The 15,103-nt window shown below is 32.9% G+C and overlaps 1 protein-coding gene across 4 annotated transcripts in view; it reads right to left on the reverse strand.

Annotated features, from left to right (window-relative positions):
• The window catches only part of LOC145693310 (alpha-tocopherol transfer protein-like), a 90,369-nt gene that overhangs the window by 15,916 nt on the left and 59,350 nt on the right, over positions 1-15,103 (reverse strand). For all 4 annotated transcript variants that reach the window (XM_081769177.1, XM_081769180.1, XM_081769178.1 and 1 more), the window contains exons 3-4: positions 11,927-12,018; positions 4,315-4,465 (exon numbers count right to left, since the gene is read on the reverse strand). In XM_081769177.1, coding sequence (XP_081625303.1) covers positions 4,315-4,465; positions 11,927-12,018 — 243 coding nt within the window. The remainder of the gene's footprint in view (positions 1-4,314; positions 4,466-11,926; positions 12,019-15,103) is intronic.

The following is a 15,103-nucleotide window of genomic DNA, read 5'->3' on the forward strand; positions in this document are numbered from 1 at the left end:
TGTCGGTTTATCTTTTGCGCCTTTGTAAGCACATAGAGATCAATACGTACGAAATTAGAACTTGAAGCCTATCTATTACTTTTTCGTTGTTTTGGCAAAACAATTTGTGACAACATGGATTGTCACAAATATGGTAATGAGGATTAGGGTGATGTATGTATATATAATAAGGTAACTTATCATTATGGATTTATTAGGAAGTAGATGGCGCCATCTTTTATTTTATGGAGACATACGACCTTATTCTACCGTTGCCCTTTCCATCCTATCTTTCTGGTCTCAGACAGGTGTGTAATGAATTGAGAAAATATATTCGAAGATCTGGTACCAGCTGGTAATGTAAAATGACGAGGCCCTCGTGATCTAAAATCCGGATTGTGATTGGCTGGTTTTGAACCTGGAATGGAAGCCATGGATCAATTGACGTCGATCGTCAGTTGGTCACTGTTTAAGGTACGTAGTGTTTGTTTCTTTACACTTTGTTAAATTAATTTATTATTATTATTATTATTATTATTATTATTATTTTGTGAAAATGGTGGAAAATTTTTGTCAGTGGATTTCCGTGAGTATACTCAATGTATTTGAAAGATGACTATTTAAGGATTGACATTTAGACACGAGCAAGTGTAAAATTTTGCTAATTGAAAATTTGACTATTTAAAGATGTGAAAATTAGAGGTTGCTGTAGGCCATGTTGGAATGGCGCTTTTGAGAAAAAATGTATTCTAAGCTGTTTCCATCAGGAACTGTATGATTTTTTTATTATCCAGTTGCTAATATTTTTTGCATACTATTAGTTGTTTTTTCTGATTTTTTTCCCTTTATTTATAATAAATTGTTTATCCTTGTTATATGAAATAGTAGGGTGTCATTGCTAAGTAACTTCCTTGAACAACTGAAATCATTTTTGGCTTAAGTTTTGTGTATTAAAACTGAGAGTGATATATTTACATTATCTGGGTGCGCTACGCGGCCTTTTAATACTACAGTACCGGCGAAAACTCTCCCCACTTTTTTCAGGATTATTTCCCCGGTGGGCAAGATGTATTTTGAAAGTTAGATATGTGCTGTTCTTTTATTCTTTTAAGTACGGATTTTGGCCCGGGGTGGTCATTCGGAAGGAAAGGGGTTTAAGAGTGTTTCGTTACAAATTGAATATTCGCTTATCATATTATAAGGGATGCTGCCTGGAAGCTTTGAGGTTTATTTGCACAGCATAACTCATTTTTGACAAAAATGTCACATAGCGGTTTTTCGAGGAGCAGTTAAATAATATTTTAACTCTTCTTTAAAAAATGAGGTCTATAATGTGACAGAATATTATAACCATTTAATATTTTAATGCAAAATATGATCCTGGTCAGGTTCGACATAAGAACGTACCACAGTTTACTTTTCTTTGGATAGTTATTTATTCTTTTTTTTCTAATTTCTCGGTATAATGTGTATTTTTCCAGGTTTGAAGGAAATAGAGTTCATTATACGCAGCCTTTGGTAAATTACTAAAATATATAAGTTTCCAACTTTTTACTTGCGAGCAACAAAATGAGAAGAAAGTACGGTAATCGTCGAAAAAAATCGAATTTGAGAATTCAACGGATTTGCACGTATGGACCACTGCACTAAACTTCTTCCCTCCAGTTTCTTAAAATAAATCCTAGTGTGCTGCAGTTACGTGTATTAATGAAACATTTTCTTCTGAAATACGAACAAAATTACAAGGTGTTTTCGGATAATTTCACTCAAAGCAAACTCACTACCTCTTCTAGATTTTCCATTAAAAAATAGCTGATCTAATGTGTAAAGATTATTGATAAAATATTTGTATATAAAATAATAAAATCTCAGAAGTCATCTTTCATTAAACTGCCAAAAAATTCACCCCAAGAGTAAACTACTCCTTGTGGATATTCTCATGAAAGTGATTTACGCAACATTATAGGAATATTAATGTAATATTTATTTATGAAATATGATCCAAATCAATTGAGTCGTCTTCGGGAAAGAAGTCTGAAAAGGAGCGTACCCCAGGAATAAACTATCCATTTATTAATATAATATTTATTTATGAAATATGAACAAAATCTCCTGAGTTGTTTTGAGAAAAAAATGTCCGCTAAACTCATCCTAAAGAATATACTACTTCTCGTAGCTTTATTGAAGAAAATTAGTTATGCTATATTGTCAGGTTATTAATGAATATTTATTAATGAAATATGAACAATATCGTCTGAGTCGTTTTTGAGGAAATCGTTCGAAGAACACTTTACCTCAAGAATAATCTATCACTCATATATATATATATTAGGGCAAATGAGTTACGCCATATTGTCAGGTCATTAATGAAATATTTAATTGTGAAATATAAACAAAATCGTTTGAGTCGTGTTTTAGAAAATCTCCCCCCAAAGAAAAACTCACCACAAGAATGAACTATCCCCCTCACATTTTTTCAGGACAAATAAATTATGCCATACTGTTAGGTTACTAATGTAATATTTTTTTATGAAATATGGACGAAATCACATGAGTCGTTTTATCGAGAAAATCTTTTTAAAAAACACCCTAAGAATGCGTGTTGAGTTCTGAGTAGATTTTTATTCGGAACGAAGCTGACATAGACTTCTGGAAACGAATTTTATGGGTAGATAAGACCTCATTCAAGATGAACGCTCGAGTAAATAAACACAATTGTGTTTATTGGATTGACCCGATCTCTACGAGATTGTGACGAAGAGTTAAACGTCTCTGGTGCTCTGGTTTTTGGTGGTATTTGGAACTGTGTCATAGGAACATTCTTTTTTAAAAGAACTCTTATCAATGACATACCTTCAGATGTTGCAGGAAGTTATCACTTCCGAACTTGCAAAGAACTCTCGTTACGAAAACACTCACAATCAGTTCAAGTGGCAACATTATGGAGCATCGTTTCATTTCGGTGTTAATGTGAGGAATTTCTTGGATTAACCTTTCGATAAAAGGATTGATCGTCGTGCTACCAGATATATTGGCCACCCTGTTTATGTGACCTCACATCATGCGACTTCTCCATGTGGTGTACTGTCAAAGACGAGATATTTTCCGGGAAACCACAGGATTTGGATCATTTAAAACTTCTAACTGAATAATCATTCAAGAGATGTGATACCAATCCTCAGTAGTGTTATAACATTTACAAGTCAGTGTTCAAGAAATATTGGCCACCCTGTTTATGTGACCTCACATCATGCGACTTCTCCATGTGGTGTACTGTCAAAGACGAGATATTTTCCGGGAAACCACAGGATTTGGATCATTTAAAACTTCTAACTGAATAATCATTCAAGAGATGTGATACCAATCCTCAGTAGTGATATAACATTTACAAGTCAGTGTTCAAGAAATATTGGCCACCCTGTTTATGTGACCTCACACCATGCGACTTCTCCATGTGGTGTACTGTCAAAGACGAGATATTTTCCGGGAAACCACAGGATTTGGATCACTTAAAACTTCTAACTGAATAATCATTCAAGAGATGTGATACCAATCCTCAGTAGTGTTATAACATTTACAAGTCAGTGTTCAAGAAATATTGGCCACCCTGTTTATGTGACCTCACACCATGCGACTTCTCCATGTGGTGTACTGTCAAAGACGAGATATTTTCCGGGAAACCACAGGATTTGGATCACTTAAAACTTCTAACTGAATAATCATTCAAGAGATGTGATACCAATCCTCAGTAGTGTTATAACATTTACAAGTCAGTGTTCAAGAAATATTGGCCACCCTGTTTATGTGACCTCACACCATGCGACTTCTCCATGTGGTGTACTGTCAAAGACGAGATATTTTCCGGGAAACCACAGGATTTGGATCACTTAAAACTTCTAACTGAATAATCATTCAAGAGATGTGATACCAATCCTCAGTATAACATTTACAAGTCAGTGTTCAAGAAATGTACCTTGCGCATTAAGTATGGTGAAAGACAGTATTTGTAACAACAATGATGATTGTCAAGGCGCTCAGCTTCTTTTATTTTATTTCTTCACATATTACGAAAAGCGAATTTGTGCCCACTCCCTATACTTACATACATTATATGAATACTCTCCCTATAGATATACATTCATAAAGGAGTACGAACATATTTATACATTTACATTTATCAACAATATTAATAATAATAAAGCAGTACAGAATTGATAAGTTTATTTTACTTTTACTTTTCTTTCTTCCTTTTTTCACATATCTATAATATATCTATTCTAAATTATCTTACAGTAGAGAAGTCTAAATACAAGCAAATGAATGAAAATTATCTACCTGCTCGGAATATAAATACCCTTCTTCCTAACTTGTCTCTGTCGTGTAATACAGTCTGTAATTGTTGTTCAAAACATTCTTTCAAGAGTGATGGCCTTGCTTCTTCAAATATCTTGTGATTTGCTGTTCTCATAATACAATAAGATTTTATCTAGAAACAAAAATTATATTCGTAAATTTTCATGATTGTAAATAATGATGTGAAATAAAAATTTTGACTCGGAAAATTGTACACTATATTTTTCGGAAAATATTCCGTTCTAAACAAACATCCATGGCCATCTCAACATAAGGTATAAAATAGATTAAATACATATATAGGAATAATAAATAACAACACTTTATAATTTTCCAGTAAAAACTTTTCACAACTGGAAATTTTTCAACATTTGTTTCATTCTTGGTAATACAAATTTACATGGTGTTTTTCTCTCTATGCGTGTAAAGTACAGAAAAAATACATATAGAAATTAAAAGTGCTTTTATTTAATGAAAAGTCTATACAAAAAATCTTTATAAGGAAGATTTTTTACTCATGGCTATATCTACTTATCTATGGTTATACATACCGAGCCTCGCGGAAATTTGACTTTGGAGGAAGGGTATATATGTGGTTCTTTTCAAAGAGGAAGAAATATCTTTTTATTTTATAAATTAAAATGAAGTTACTTATTGCAGTTTACAGCTTCATAATTTTCTTTTATACATTTTTTTAAATTGGAAGAACAACTGCAAAATCAATTTGTTTATAGATTACAACAAGTTTCTGGATGAATATATGAATAATTCTATTATTTCCAAAAATTTACAGTATTTGTTTTAATGACCGGTCAAATTTTGGAATTTTGGGTAATGAAAAACTTACAGTAAATAATTTATATTAGCTCTACTTATTCATATGAGATGAAACTATGTAAATGTGCAAAGGTAGTAAAATTATGAGAAAACCAGTGAGCCAGTCTGTTACTACTTACAAATCGGAACAAAAGGAAATCGCATATTTCAGAAGAAAACAAAATCATTTCTTTTACGTATATTTCATTTCGTTCGACTTATACAGAAGCGAGAAGTGATAGTAACCAAATGTTTCAGTTCAGTTCCGATACTTTTGTTTAGTTCTAATAAGTTAAGGTATTGTTTGGGCTTCCCTGACAATTTTGGCACATGTTAATTTAACAGTCTTCATCCATGATTGTCTCATATTAGCATCTCATTCGTAAAAGAAGGTGTGTACATCTAAAAGGTTGATAATAAGCCAAAGAACATTATCCTGTAATCTACTGTAACTCTCTTGAAGGTAAGATGTGTACTATAAGGGTTGACCTTGCACGATGATCTGTTCACCCACCAACCAGGGGTAAAAGTGGATCTGAAAAGATAGGGGGACGCATGACGTCTCGCCGTTCCGCGTCCCTATCATTGTCATTTATATTTTTAGCAAGTGGAGGAACGCCACAAATATTTTCTGGAAGTAGGGGTACGTCGTCCCTCAGCGTTCCCTCGCACTTTTACCCCTGCCATCAACTGCAGTAGATTCAAGCTTTGTTTGTGGTAGGGATAATACGTTAATAGTAGGTCCCGTCTTTCAAAACTCGATGTTACACAAAGCGGCAAAACATAAAAGCAAATCTAGTAAGTTGCTAACTTTCTAGCTACTAACAATAATATAAAAAGTTTGGATTCCTTTGCCGACAATTTGCCGATGAATGTAGTGAAAACTTGTTACTAAATAATATATGTAAAGTAATGTAATGGTTTTAACTGAAAACTGGTTAAAACATAAAGTCCTTGTGAGGAATTGTTCGGAAATAATATAAAGTTTATCGCTCTGTTAGACATGATTAACAAGAATTTTAGGAATGATCCAAAAATGGATCAAAAGATTGCGATCTTGGACAAGAATTTTAAGGAGATCCATAAAAATCAATCAAAAGATTGCGATTTTGGCCAATAATTAGTTTTTGGATCAGGAGACACAAAAGTTTTGAATGGCTCCTAAATCGAGTTTTCGTTTTTTTTTTTTTTTTTCAGAATAAGCACATCACACCGAGTTAAGTGATAGTTTGGGCTTCGCTACATTATATATAGTTCTCCAGATATAAGGCATACCAGAAAATTTTTGATTGAAATATATTGAATCTTTTGATGCATTTTTGGATCAGAGGCCGCAAAATTTTTCAACGGCCCCTAAACCGAGTTTGATATTTTCTGCGGAATAAACACATAATACTGAGCTTGGGTTTGATTACACTATATATAGTTCTCCAGATATAAAGCCTACAAGAAAATTTTTGTTGGCCAATAATTAGTTTTTGGCTCTGGGGCCACAAAATTTTTGAACAGTCCCTAAATCGAGTTTTCGTATTTTCTACGGAATAAGCACACCATACTGACAAATGATAGTTTGGGTTTGGTTACACTATATGTAGTTCTCCAGATATAAGGCCTACAAGAAAATAGTTGCCTGAAATATATTGGATTTTTGATCCATTTGAGATACAGTACAGTAAAATTTTAAAATTATTTGTTAAAACAATATGACGTGATAATATTTATTGGTTTATTACAGTATATTTTATTTCTTCATATGATTTAGAAAACTACCTAGAATATTATACAATTTTTAAAGAATATAGTTTGCAAAATAGTAATAGAATAATTATTGGGAACTTCAATTTAATATTCATAGGTGAACTAAAATATGATTTAATGATAGTAGAATCCAATTAAAGAGCATTAGCTATTTTTTTAATCTTTATAATTTACGATCTATAAATACCATTTAAAACAATAATTGGAAAACATTAGACCTAGTATTAACAAACGTAATAAATCATCTATTACGGTTGTTCAAGGTCAATGTTTTGTAATTAAAGTCAATGTGTAAACTCCTGCTTTGTGTATAGACCTAGATATTATGAAAATGATAACAGTACCAAAATATAATTCGGTAGTTATGTATAATTTTCGAAAAGCAAACTACGTAGAAATAAATAAAGATTTCAGAAATGATGATTGGATTGCCTTGGAAATAATTGAAGATGTAAGTGAGGGAGTAGAGTATTTCGATAATATTGTACGATTTTTATTTGATGCCATGGTGCCATATGCATACATAAATCGAAAAGAAAATCATAAATACTCTGAAACAAAAGGAATACTATAGAAAACATAAGGAGAACTAAAAATACAGTTCAATGATGTTTAGGAAACTTAGAATAAATTTTAAGTTAATGATGAACGCTTACAATAATTATACAAAAGTATAATATTAGTATTATTATATAGTATAACTAATAATATAAAATATTTCTGGAACTACATACAAAATTAGAAATGTGGTAATAAAACACTTCCTCATGTTAAGACTCTGAACAATGTATAATTGAGTATTTACAAGGCTATAGCTGGGGGAGCCTTGCAACATACTTTAAATGGGTTTATTGTAAATACACTTAGTTATACAGTTGTAAGGTAAATGGTAATAATGAATTAAACAATACACTGAGATTAGATTTAATTATCGAGATAGAATATGAGACTGTCATTATACTAAAACCTAAGAAAATATCATGTGAAGTAAATTTATTTCACCTTACATTCTAAAGGAAATATGCATAAATACTCAAGTATGCTTTATCTATTTTATAAAACTTGATTTTTAAAACGTTTTCCTTGATATTTGCAAAATATCGCTCCTGCTACATGCATGGAAAGTATCATATACTCGTGTATCTATTGGCATAATAAAAAAAATATATTTGTATAATTAAACACAGTTTTGAACGCAGCAGATCAACAATTACGAATTTGATAAACTACACTCAATAGAAAGACGCAAAAGCATTGATACTATTTACTTTGATTTTACAAAAGCCTTTGCCAAAATAAATCATGATGTTTTGTTGACTAAACTGTCAAATTTCGGACTTGAATATTTATTAGTGAAATTAGAAGCACCATATCTTAAAGACAAAGAATAATATCTAAACTGCAGAAAAGTTAATCCTGTCACTATAATGTTAACTCTGGGGTGTCACAAGGCTCGAATCTAGGACTTCTCTTGTGTATAATATATGTAAATGATTTGCCATTAACTGTTAAACATGAAAAATGCCTAATGTACACAGATGATCTAAAGATTTGTATGTGGCAAACATATTACATGAATACATAAATAGTACATTTCAATAGAATGTCAAAAATAAAATCATCTGAAATTTGAAAAGTGCTATTATTAAATGTATTTTCAAATACTGAATACTGTAAATAATATGTAAAATGTGAGTATTATATTTAAGGTATTGAACTGGAAAGAAAACATCCATGCAAGGAACTCGGCGTTACATTCAGTTATAACCTCAAAGGGCACTAGGAAAGTTTTGCAAGACGACCTTATTTCTTATACTTTTTCAAAGTACTTTTCAGCATACATTACACATTTTTCCATTCTTCGAAACCAGTCGTCGAAGAAACTCTGCCAACTTTCGGCAGAGATCTGGGCACACTCATCTTCCCCTTTGTTAGTAGAGCGTCATCGCTTGTAAGACGCCTTCCTTTCAGTCTGATCTTCACATGAGGAACAGCTTGAAGTCACAGGGAGCGAGATCTGGACTGTAGGGAGGGTACTCTACCAGTTTTACTCCAGTGCTGGCCAAATACTCTGAGAAAACTTTTGAACGGTGCGCTGGGCGTTATCGTTGTGAAGAATCCATATGTCCATCCTTTAGTTAGGGCGCAACTGTTTGAGAGTTGTAAGAACTTCAGGCAGGCATTCCTCTGTATATCACCTCGCTGTGAATGTCTTCTGTGTTTCTAAGACAACTCGCTTGACAATTCCTCGCACAGTAAAAAATACCGCCACCATTCTCTTCTTCACTCTGGTGTGGACTTTCGATCACTCACGGGGGTTTCCTCATCTTTGAACACTTTGTTTTGAGCCTTGGTCGGGACGTCATAGTAATAGAGCCAAGTTTCGTCACCTATCACAATACTGTTCACAGGAGAAGACTTTCCATTTTTTTTTTTCAACATTTCACGGCACCATGAAACACGGCGTGCCATCTGCTGGTCGGTCAAGTTATGTGGTACCCAAAGGGTACAAAGCTTTCTAACTTGAAGGTGATCGTGGAGAACAACACGAACTGCTTGTGCGTTAATGCCCAAGCATACCTCTATTTGATGGTATGCATCCCGTCCATCTGTCTCAAGCATTTTCCTTACTACGACAATGTTTTGTTCAGTCACAGATGAAGATGACCGACCTGACCTTGGAGCGTCCTCAAGGCTGAAATTTCCTTTTAGAAATTCTCGGTACCACCTAAATATCATTGTACGATGAGGATAATCCTCTCCAAGCACAAGAGTCGTTTCCTTTAAACACTGATCAACACTGAAACCACGTGCAAAATTGTAGCGCAAAATTGCCCGGTATTCAGTTTTTATCCACGACATCTCCGCCTCTTTTCGCTAACGCAGCTGAAAACCAGCTGACACTGAAACAATGGCTAGAGCTTCTACAGTGCAGGTTTGGACTTGTCTAAACGCGCGTTAAATTGCAAACTCCTGTGATGATCCGTTCTGTTCTATTGCAAAACTTTCCTAGTACCCTTATCAATGAAGATAATAGAACTCGGTAAGTTTTATTATGAGGAAGACGCAAGAATTTTACAATGTCCGTACAATATCTTTGTTATATAATAATTTGGTTCACATGCCTTTATCATCAGGTGTTCAATATACCAGAAGCAAGCTAATAGAATAGAAATCATTCAAAGAAAGTACAATATTTAGATATACTGTATATATCAATTTTAAGAAGTATAATAAGTCAGTAGGGATGCGTTCGAGTCGAGTCGAGACAGAATTTTCCTGACAAAATTCGAGTCGAGACACAGCTCTTCCAATAGAAAAATATATATTTTTCGAGTCGAGACATCACTTTTACAGCACATTTTCGAGTCGAGACAGTCTCAAATCTTGTCTCGTGCGCATCCCTATAAGTCAGCTTATTTAGATAAAGCATCTTACAATCAATTATTGAAATATTTTAACTATGAGTCTTTGACAAACAGACGAGAAGCAATAAACTAATGAACGGAATTTTACACAATGGTGCATTCTGGAAAAATACAATTTAATGCTCGACAATGTAATTTAAGAACACATATGATAGTATGTAAAATACCAAGAAGTGTTTTCTACAAAAGTTTGAATTTGTATTATAATAGTACTACTTCCAACAGTGCAGTATACAAGATGTAATAAATTGAACTTTGCACTTAAAACTTTCGAAATTTCTAGAATCAATAATACTATAGGTATGTCTGACAAAATAATATGTGCAGACATAATCATTTATACATTTTCAGATATACAGGATGTCCCAAAAGTAATGGCGAAAAATGAAATCACATATTCCTGGCACCAAAACAAGAAAAAAGTTTATATGACATATAGTCCGGAAGTGGACATGGGCGAAGCTAGGTAGCTTCGAATGTGGGGGAAAGGAACTTCACACTTAGCAAAAGGAACTTGCCGATTTACAAAACTGGATTGAAGATGCATGTGAACAGTTACACAACACACCGGGAGTGATGGAATATATTCAAAACTCAAGATTGGCACGTTCCATACATGTGGGGGAACAGCACTTGGAACATCTTCTGTAAGTACGTTTATTGTTAGCACGTATGAGCTAGTAGTTTGTAATGCCACTCTGTGTAAGATACTACGTTACAAATACAGTACATTGTTGTGGATTCTGCCTTTTATTTTATTACATGGCGCAACTAGTTACACTTGTTCTTATGTCTGCCCTCTCTCTGCAAGTTCCTATCTCGCATACCACTTTCCATTGCTCCTTGAGATTATGCAACCATGTTAAGTGATTTTTGTTTTGACTCCCATTATATACGTGCGTGGAATCATGCCATGGATAACTTTTTTTCTGCATGTTTTCCATCTTTACTGCATCGTTTCATTACCCCTGACGTACAGACATTCGGTGAATCCCTAAATGACGTATGGAGAACCTCTGACAAGTTAGGTGGCATGCGTTTAACATGTCAAGCCAATATGATATTTATGTCTTTCTAAACCCCTTACCTAGCTCTTATCATTCCTCCGCTGACAGGTGTGAAGTTCTATTGCCTCACATTCGAAACTGTCTAGCTCTGCCCCTGTCCATTTCCGGGCTATATGTCATATAAACATTTTTTCTTGGTTTGGTATCAGGAATCCGTGGTTTCATTTTCCAGTATTACTTTTGGGACACTCTGTATATATTTAGGGCGAATTTACATGGTTTGCAGTATTTAACATGTAGACTATGTAGATTTTGGGTCTTGACACATGTTATTTTTATTATTTTTTTTAATTTATGTTTTTATTTTTATATTTCATTTTACATTTTTTTATCCTGTAATTTGAATTGAATGATCTATGCAACACATCTGTAACTGGGGAAGTTGAATAAATAAATAGGTCTACCCATTTCTCAAGTCAAAATTTATAATATTTGATAAAGTATTAGACTGGCCGAAATAGTGATATTTTTAGCACAGTTAGTATAAAGAACTTAATATTAGTATATTAGCTGTTTAGTTCTTACCATATTAAAAGCTTTTTGAACATCGAATTTCCTGGCCCGCAGATATTTTAAAAGAAATGCATCGTCTGTCCTTACTTGTAGTTTCTTCTCGGCTGTTGATAAAAGTATACAATATTAATTAATTAAATACAAAATAGGGTGAGTACTGTATTTTGTGACCACCTAAACAGGAACTTACAGAAAAATTAAACGAAATAAACTTTAAAACAATAATTATATGCGAATCCGATTTAGAACAGCCTTTAACTTCAATTAGACCTTAAAATCAAAGTAAAATTTGATAATTGTGATTATTTACGGAAACTGTAGGTAATCAAAATGCATGAGGATAAAGCACTCTCCTTCAGTTCAGAATAAAGGAGGATGTAAGGAGTCACTGGTTCGTTTTACCTTAAAAGTTAATCTTCATAATAATTTACACGCCTTGTATCACTTTCTTAACTGTCGTTTAATATTTGATCACTTGTAATCGACTTTTTACATATACAATAAAAATATTTGTTCCTTCATACATTCACTTCCTTACTCGTTAATATGTCTTCGTATATGTATATTATTTACGACGTTGCTATAGAAACATCAACACACACTTAATTTTTTGTTACTGATTACCTAAATAATAATTCGAAATCTCAATATATCTTTCTTTTCCTTATACATCATATTGCTCACATAATTCTCCTCTGATTCCTTTTCATTAAATAGGCAGAGATTGATAATAAAACAAAATGAAACATACAACATTATACCTATCGTTGTAAGGATAAACGTTTTTTCGTATCATTCCATAGTAGATTGAGAGTGAGAAAAGTCACAAATAGTCTTAATTTTTCTACTCAGTGCTAGCTAATTACATTTTATTATTTATACATACATTGTAGCATGCTCTCCAAAAAAAAAAAAAAAAAAAAAAAAAAAAAAAAAATCCGACATTTTTTACAAAGTTAACGTAAAGTGTATTTTAAAATGTGACAAATTCAATTCCTTATTCTTTATCGATTTTAATCGAAGGTAATTGTAATGATTGAGAAATTTCAAAGTAATATTGGTCAATATAGCATCAAAATCGAATAATTCTTTTTACGAACGGTGTACAGGGAATTTTTTACAACCCCTAACATCCCCTCTACACCCTCCCTGTGACAGGCGATGTCCCGCCTAGAGATGGCAAATTCGCGGGAAGATTCCCAAAAATGGGAATTTTCCGGAAATTTATGTAAAATCACAAAGAAAATTACATTTATTACTATATTATGATTTCAAAGTTAAATTCGGTTTGTTATTACAGTATATTATTATTGTTGTATCCAGAGAATTCTTTAAAATGTATATTTTGAGCGGTATTATGTTATTTTATTATATTTAGAAAGTACAAATAAATGTATATTTACTTACAATATGTTCTATGCAAGTAAATATGTGGAAAAAATTGTATAGTAAGTCCACATACTTTTACAGCACTAAACAGTTTAAATTTATATGTAACTAGATTTTAAATTTATATGTAACTGGATTTTCTAAACTTGACTCTACTAATGATATTATAAACATTTTAAATTTTAAAATGTTATAAACAAATTAGGTTGGGTAACTGCCAGTAGACACATGTCTCACGATTTTATCAACATTTGCGCATACATAGTTACGTTCACAATATTTGCAAGATACTGACTTATCTTTATAATTTTGCATGTAACATTGCCACACCGACCTCTTTTCCTACTATTTCTCGAAATTTCATGTGTTAATTCACATGAGAAGAGAAGTCCGAGCACCTATTCAGAAATTCGAGTCGGAGACAGGAGACAGACCGACATCTATTACTAACGGTGGTTCGGAGTGTATTAATCTCTATTTCTACATAATTTCTCCATTACTTTACAAACTGGTTCCTTTTCATCATTTGTAAATTAGTACTTTGCTACTTTTTAGTGCAAATGGAAATGGAACTTAAAAATCATATTGTTAGTTATATAAAGTACAGTCAATGAATTTTAATTTTTTTAATCTCCTAATTATTTCAAACCTAGAATAAATCATAATAAATGAAAATAAAGTAATTAGTCATATAATTTGTTATAATTTGGAAGATAAAGAAATGGAAATAAATTCCTTTCCGGGAATTTATATGCCTGGCAAAAACCCTGGAATATTCCCACTTTTTATTTTCCTTCCCACCGGGAATATTCCCACTGCCCATCACTAGTCCTGTCTGGCAAAACAGCTCGATAACCCCCCAAAGGGGGTATACAATTTTTTTATGTTATTACTATCAACGGTGCCATAAGTGTAAAATATAGTCCAATAAATAATTTCTTGGTGATACTTTTCTGGTAGCTGACACGAAGCTTAGTAACTGAAATATTTGCTTCAATAGCTTCAACCTAAATATTACAGTTTATAATATTCTTATTCGTACACCTGAATGTTCGAGAAGAAATGTAACATATGTGTACTTTTCGTTTACTATTTTTATGTCTACTATGTGTATATGAGTGAGGTTTGGCTCACACATTTTAATTTAAAAACCAACCCAAAATAGTTTTTAAAACTATTCAATAGTAATAATTAAAAAAACACGTTTTCAAGCAACATTTCTATTCGTACATTAATATGACTTGTCTTGTTAATCGTAAATAATATTATCGTTCGTGCAGCGCGTGCTTTCCTTCGAACACCACGGATCAAAATGGGTAAGCAGAAGGAGCTGAGTTCCGACCTAAAAGAGGTAATTATAAGCTTAGCACTGAGAGGAAATTCTTTATGTCAAATAGCACGTACCGTTAATACCTCGCACTCCGCTGTGCAGTACATAGTACAAAAATTCAGAGAGCACGGTTCAACGAGGAATTTACCGAGAAGACCAAACGAACGTAAATTAAAAGCACGCTAAGAGCGTTTCATTCTTCAAAGAGTTCGAGAAAATCCCAAATTAAGTTCACTGCGTCAATTAGTAGGAAATGTGTCCGGGAAGCAGATGTGTGACCAAACTGTAAGGCGTGTATTGTGGAAACATGGGTATCATGGTCGAATAGCGCGAAAGAAGCCTTATGTAAGTAAGAAGAATCGTAAGAAGCGACTTGCATTTGCAAAAGAATATCGTGATAAGGATCAAGAATTTTGGGATAGTGTTATATGGTCCGATGATACGAAAATAAACCCTTTTGGGTCAGATGG

Source organism: Thermobia domestica, chromosome 8 (genome assembly GCF_964235325.1).
Source record: "Thermobia domestica chromosome 8, izTheDome1.hap1.1, whole genome shotgun sequence".
Taxonomy (NCBI): domain Eukaryota; kingdom Metazoa; phylum Arthropoda; class Insecta; order Zygentoma; family Lepismatidae; genus Thermobia; species Thermobia domestica.